The sequence below is a fragment of the Musa acuminata genome, chromosome BXJ3-5, assembly GCF_036884655.1.
Source record: "Musa acuminata AAA Group cultivar baxijiao chromosome BXJ3-5, Cavendish_Baxijiao_AAA, whole genome shotgun sequence".
Lineage (NCBI taxonomy): Eukaryota > Viridiplantae > Streptophyta > Magnoliopsida > Zingiberales > Musaceae > Musa > Musa acuminata.
Window position 1 is genome coordinate 715,978 of NC_088353.1, and position 7,235 is coordinate 723,212.

Sequence of the window (7,235 nt, forward strand, 5' to 3'; positions counted from 1 at the left end):
GTGAGACACGTACTTATCATGAAGTGATATGAGATCGAATGATCGATCGTCCAAACTCATGATTGGTGCGACTAGCCTAGGCAAGCGCTAGATTGAATTCAAGAATTGACTTGATTGTCAAAGGATCATTAATCAGGAATGCTTTCCGCTTAGTTTTATAAGTTTGACACTCTTAGATCGAGACTAATTTAAAATAAATTTCAATTGGATCCGAATTACCATCCTAACTCAAACAATCGGTAACAGATCACATCAATACCCTTGATATATTGATCTTTCAACTTTTTGTTACGAAGCATAATATTGAAAAGATGAAACATATCGAGTTTTTTCTTCGAAATCTACGTCAAAACAACGTAAAGATTCTTTCTGAAACCTTATCTTTTTACGAGTAATATGTTACAAGTAAATAGCATAGATTAAATATATGATTTTTTATCGATGCAAATGATGGTAAAAAAATCCTGAGTAATTCATATTATTATTATAATTATAATGTATATGAAATATTTATATAAGAATAATAAATAATAATAATATTCTCTTTTTCAAAGCATATATATAAGTATATATTATTCCAAAAATGGCACCACTTTTTTTTTTAAAATAATTTGAAAAGAAAGGGGGTAATAAAATTGATGACAATTTGGCCCTAAAACTATCATATCAATTTAGCATACCAAAAGTGAAAATTACACATTAATGAAGTCAATAAATTCAAAACAAACTCCGTCTACATAATTACCAACTTCCAAAATGTGTCACGTTTTCAAAATTTACCAAATTACCCTTCTACTTGTCAGCTATTTAATCTCCGTCCCTTCGCCACCATCCTCGGAGCGCGGCCTCTCCACTCCGCCACATTCCTCTCTTTTCGCTGCCACCGGCGCGAGATCTCGAGCTAGAGTTGGCGTTTCCGTTAACGAGAAGTGGCATGGGCGGTTGAAGGGGGTGTATCGTGAGGAGGATCGGGTTTGATTTCTGTGTCTCTCCCCTCTCGATCCTTTGTCCTCTGTAAATTTTGTCGCCCGGTGTAGAAATCGGACCTTCTGTGCTCAAAATCGGATTTTGACTCACGTATCGTCCAGTTCACGGCTCTGGGATGGTGGAAAATGGGTTTTTGTTGCTCGTCGGGATTGGGTTGGGATCAAGAACCGGCGGTTTCGTCGCCTGTTGGCTGATCTTGGGTGGAACCGACCGATCCCTCAGTTCTTGAGGTCGATTTGATCTTCGTTGGAAGATAGGGTGGTTCTTCGATCTTTCTGCAGCTGCGATGCGATGGTGAACGGTACTTTTAGCAGGAGTGCTTCGGCTAGACTTACGCCTCGGAGTGTGGGCAGTCCTAGGGTTTCGGCTCATCGGAAATGGTGGGTGGCGCCAGGGCCATCCTTCAGTTACCTGGCAGTGATCTTCTGTTTGGCCTCGGTGCTACTTGTCGTTGGATGTGTTATTTATCTCTATGCTTTCCGATACCCCAGTCGTGGGAGGTTGGTTGCAGGGTTCTATGATGAGTCCGATGTCTGTGATGTCTTTGACGGTAGCTGGGTTCCAGATAGCTCATATCCGCTGTACAATGGCACGGAATGCCCATTTGCCGAGAGGGGGTTCAATTGCTTGGCAAATGGGAGACAAGATAAAAACTATCTTAAGTGGAGGTGGAAGCCTCGACACTGTGATATTCCCAAGTTTGACGTACATGAAATCTTGCAACGGCTCAGAGGGAAGCGAGTTGTCTTTGTGGGTGATTCGATGAGTCGCACACAGTGGGAGTCTCTCATATGCATGCTTATGACCGGGGTGCAGGATCCCAAAACTGTTTATGAAGTGAATGGAAATAAGATCTCGAAAACAATTCGATTCTTGGGTGTTAAGTTCCAAACATTCAACCTGAGTGTAGAGTTCTTCCGCTCAGTGTTCCTAGTGCAGCAGGGCTTGCCACCGACAAATGGGCCGAGGAGGATCCATATGACACTCAAACTGGACAAGATGGATGAGATTAATCAGAGGTGGATTGATTCAGATGTTCTGATCTTCAACTCAGGTCATTGGTGGACTCCAAGTAAACTCTTTGATGTGTAAGTTTTTGCATTTGGCTCTTAGGTTTTTCCCCTAGTTTCCTTAATGTTGTTTAAAAGCTCGATCATAGTAGTCTCCTGTTGGACATGATCTTATATTTTATTTGAAAATTTGTTCTATAAATCTCTTTGTAAAGAACTCGGGATGAGGTCTTTGTCTTATACATTCCAAATTACAAGCGGTGTAGGACAAGAATCATTCTAAATGGAGATAGGTCTACGGACTCAACAATCTTCAATGGCTCTGTGAAGAGTTTCAACTATATGAAACAAGTCGGGAGGAAAAATTCCTGACTGAAAAGCCACTCGATGAACACAGCCTGAGCATCAAGAAGCCTATAACACTTGGGGCCTAGAATCAGTAGATGAAAGCAGGTCATGTAGTTGCCGACTTGCTACAGATTGGAACAAATATGTTAAATTGCAGATGTTACCAAGTATCTTACTGATCTATCTTTTTGAGAAATATGTCATCCTATCATAACTCGTAGAAGAAATTTTTTCAGGAGAGAAAAACTTGTGAAGGGATTACCATCGTTAAGAGTGTACAGTATGTCAACTTCTTAATCAAAAATCTAATTTTCAACTAGTAGAGTGAGCAGTGTGTAAAGCCACTTGCATGAAGAGTCCACCATGGTTCAACATTGTATGAGAACCCTTTGTATTTTAAAAATGAGATTTAGTGAGGAACGCTTTGAACTGATTTACTAATTTTTTTTATATTGTGATAGTGGTAGAAAGCTGATGGGTTTGAGGTGTTGAAAGGCAATAGAAGTCCCCTTCCAGGATGATGATGTATTATGGTGCAAAATAAGTTCTTTAGCTTATAATTGTGTGAATCGTAGGACGTAGATAAGAGTGAAAAGAATGGGAGACTGTGCAAGTTTGGGTGATGAACAGTTGCATGCATGTCATTGAAGTATACTAGAACATATTAAGTACTGGACTCTCGCCCTCAACAGCTATTAATCAGAAAAATAATGCCTCAGATTCCTACTAGGATCAAAATAAAATTTGAATATATGTGCATCCTAAGCAGCAATAATGAATATAGACTTTTTCCCACTTTTATTTCCCATCAAGAGCCAAAGGCACCCGTGATAGAAGTCCTAATGAGCCTTCTTTTCTTATTACCTAACATAATGCATTTACAGTTTTGGTTACTTGAAATTAATTTAATGAGAAAGAATATCAACAGCCTTAAAACCATCATATCATGACCCAAAGCCCAAGATTTTTTTGTCAGTAGATCCTGACCAAGCTCATGAGGATTCTGCCAATATAAAGCAGCCAGATTTTGTAGATGGAGTAAGTCATGCTACAGTCACCTTCAGAGCATGAACTGTTCTTGCTAGGATCTCAGCTGACAATTTAGTTGGATAAGACCCGAATCACTTGCTATTCCAGTAGTATCATACTTGTACTGTGAACCATTTTGGTTTTATTAATATGTCCTGAAGCTATGGTCTAGCTCTGCTGTTATAATCTTCAAAGCCTGCAGATCAGATAACAATCATCGTTTGTCCTGAGGAGAACAACATGATGTTGAAATGTTGATAGCTTCAAGAGTGATCTGAAGATTAACATATCAGGCATATTAGTTTTCAACAATCTCAAGCTATATTATTTATCATTTTATATGCAACTTTGCAATCAGAACTTAAGATATTTAAGTAGTTTTCACTAAAAACAAATCCTAAATGATCTGCTCTGCAGGGGTTGTTATTTCCAGGTTGGAGGAGTATTGAAGCTCGGAAAGTCCATCAGTTCTGCCTTCAGGATGGCCTTGGACACCTGGGCAACATGGGTTGAAACAATGGTTAACACAAACAGAACTCATGTCTTCTTCCGAACATTCGAACCTTCCCACTGGAGGTATTTATTTCATACCAATATGTTGAACTTCTAATTAGAGAGGTGTTAGTTATTCCTAGTTTTAAAATTTTAGATTGTATACTTTACTGGTTTACAAGTGGCATTTTCTGAACTAAACTAAATTAGGTAAATATGACATCTAAGTACCTTTAATATTTCATTTGTTACACGTTTTGTGTAGACAGATCTTTTACAGCCTGAATTTTATTTTAGCTCATATTACTTACATTGTTCTCATTGCCCCCATAGCTACTACATTTTCAAGAATACAATGATATAGACCATAGGTTTCTGTAATAACCAAGTTGGATGTGGATCACCTGATCAATAGTTGTCTCGGTCAAAGCCAATCCAATTTCGACCAATCTTTCAGCTTTATAAACAGATTGATCGGAACTTGTCAGAATCAGATTATAAACTGATCAGGCTTGGTTAGAGTTGGCAAATTTCGATCAGTTCCGGAAAAATATTCAACCTCAAACAAAAGAAGAGATAGAAGGTTGACTGCTGCAACAGGTGTCAGCCTTTAAAGAAGATGAAAGCAGAGGAAGACTAGGAATTGTGATAAAAAAATATGAATATTATTGTGAAGCAGAGGATGTGGCATCTTTGTTTAGCAATTGCCACCATTGCATTTGTCACTATTTCAATGGTCGTCATCCAACAATGTGTGAATAGAGAGGTAGGAGTACAGGCAAATAGAAGTGAAATAGTAGTTCTTAGCTGAATACATATGTTATGACAAGGAAGAGAGATATTATGGCATTTGAGATCTCGATCTCATCTATCTGATCCAACCATTCTCATTCATCGTGATTTTGTTCCAACCAATTTTGCTGTTCCTGATTTTTTTGCCCCCAGTCTGTCTGGATCACGGTCTCAATCCTAATCTTGCTAACCATGATATTGATAGAAAGGCCACCTAGAATTCAATATGATCTTTTTTTAGTATAAATTCATCCATTGCTTAGACTTGATTTATTATTGCATATCTGTCTCGATTTTCATTTGAAAGGGTCAATTTAGACTAAATGTTATCTAAGAGTTATTGAGGTGTCTAATCCGGGGTCTTTGTTTTCTTCAAGGTTATACTAGAAATATAACTTGTTCACGTTGCTTATGTTCTCCTATCTTCTAGAGTCCTGGATGAACACCTGCTGGTTGTAAATAAAGCTTCCAGCTTTTCTATATCATCCTTTTTCGTTATGTGTTGTCCTTTACTCTTTTATCTGAGTTCCTTCTAGAAACTAAATCTGACTCGAAGATGGATGAATGCATCCCTGATCTAGGCTACATTTAGCTACTAGAACAGAATTAGATGGGTTTGTAGTCTAAATTAGAAATCAGTGTCTTGGTTCTGTTTAGATATCTAAGCATGCTAATTGAATTAGAAAATTTTCACTCTTATTGAACTGGTTATTTGACCGCAAAGAACTTGTACTGAAGTGCTCTGATCTTTTGGTAGCCAGTTTTTCTATTACTATTTTTGATTTTATATGCCGTAGGCAGAGAGAAGAAAAAGAAAACAAATTATCTTCTATCCTATTTCAACAGAAACCATCCTAACAGTGGTCTTGATGGATGCTTACCCTGTTGGAGGGTTAACTTCTTAACAAGGTTACATCATATGAACATATATGAGAATTTCATTTCAAGATGTGTTTTTCTATGTAAAGTAGATATTAGTGCACCAAAACTAAGTCTATATGGAAACTTTTGCACTATATTAGACCCGATTCTCACAATCATTCCACAGTGACCAATTCTGGACTGTTGAAATGCCAAGGCAATGTGATAATCTTTCTCTTACCCTGTAATTCAATCAGCAATTGTGCACACAACTGTGAACGAGTAGTTGTTCTGGTATCCTCAAAGTGAGAGTAATGGGTCTACCTAGTATGGAAAACAAGCTAGCTAAGATACTCACATGTGAAGGCAGGTTCATCGAATAATTGAGATTCTTCTAAAGCTATCGCTTGGAATCTAAATTGTTCCTAATATTCATCTACTTAAAAGTGTCGAGCGATATTCTTACAGTTTTAAGAGACAACCACTTTGCTACGAAGAGTTAGTGCTGATGCCTGCATCTGTCAACTAATTAGGCTTATAAGATGTTTCTCTGTGTCTTCGGACATCCATGTAAGAGGAAATCATGTGGGTTGGCAGAATTGGTTACTTTTGTTGATTTGCCGCACACATTCTTTTTATGTCACTGTCCAATGCAAGACACATTCTGTGCTCATGTTTGACCTGCTTGCCACTTGGTTAATTTTCATTTGTTCTGTTAAAAGTATAGGATTAACTCCTCGTAACATTACTTGTATGGATTATGGTGTTTCAGTGGCTTAAACCAAAAGGCCTGTGAGGTAACCGAGCAACCTCTCGCCGTGGCCAAAGCTAATGACAGGAGTGAGTTTGCTGATATATTAGCTGAGGTAGTTGCAAATATGACAGTTCCTGTTACCGTCCTCAATGTAACATTAATGGGTGCGTCTAGGAGCGACGCCCACATCGGCACTTGGAGCCACCCATCTTCCATTCTTGATTGCAGCCACTGGTGTCTTCCTGGAGTCCCCGATGCTTGGAACGAGCTTGTATTCTCTTATCTTCTGACGAATGGTGAGTCTCCGTTATTGTCTCCACTATGCAGTACACTTGCAGCCACAAAGCTTGCATTAATACTTCCCAATTCATCTCCGGATAAGGAAACAAAACAATTGATCATATTAGAACATACTAATGTGAGTAGTGAATCTTAATTTCCATGTCATGCATAACGAGACATCCCTTTTCCTATCTGCAGGGTGGAAACAGATAGGTAGATGACACTGAGGAATGATGGCCTTTTATTTTTCACATATTATAGATTCTTTCTGGTTTCGCCTCACAGGGGATGCTGAAAGGGGAAGAGTTGTCTCTAACACAGACGCATTTTGTTAGGGGAAATCAGTTCACATCCATTCTTTTGAATAATTCTTTGTCTTTTTTGGTCCTGTGACGAGCTTTTGGAGTAACACCAAGCCGTAGAATCTTATATTTCTTTTTGATTTGTTTTTGTTCCTTTTTGAACCTCAGTAATTGCAGAAATGAATGTAATGATGACATGGTTAACATTTACAAATGAAAATATCAATTTTGTTTTTTTGTTTGTTTTTGTTTTGTTGTTTTACGCTAGAGATATGTCTGATAAATTGTGGGTTTGAAGGTCAGTGGTTGGTTGCATTGCTTGATTCATTTTCCAAAATTTAAGTTTCTGATGTATATTTATACCTTAATGGATGTTTA

At 38.1% G+C, this 7,235-nt stretch overlaps 1 protein-coding gene across 3 annotated transcripts; it reads left to right on the forward strand.

Annotated features, from left to right (window-relative positions):
• Positions 1-846: 846 nt before the first annotated feature.
• LOC135638160 (protein trichome berefringence-like 7) lies at positions 847-7,104 on the forward strand. 3 transcript variants are annotated; one of them, XM_065151137.1, is made up of 5 exons: positions 847-2,075; positions 3,792-3,950; positions 6,292-6,359; positions 6,448-6,569; positions 6,754-7,104. In XM_065151137.1, the coding sequence occupies exons 1-4, from the start codon at positions 1,279-1,281 to the stop codon at positions 6,561-6,563; spliced, it is 1,140 nt and encodes a 379-aa protein (XP_065007209.1). In that variant the 5' UTR covers positions 847-1,278; the 3' UTR covers positions 6,564-6,569; positions 6,754-7,104. The 3 variants fall into 3 exon arrangements, with proteins under 3 accessions (XP_065007209.1, XP_065007208.1, XP_065007210.1); XM_065151136.1 differs by having other exon boundaries at positions 6,292-6,569; XM_065151138.1 differs by lacking the exon at positions 6,754-7,104 and having other exon boundaries at positions 1,128-2,075; positions 6,292-6,385; positions 6,448-6,570.
• Positions 7,105-7,235: the final 131 nt, after the last annotated feature.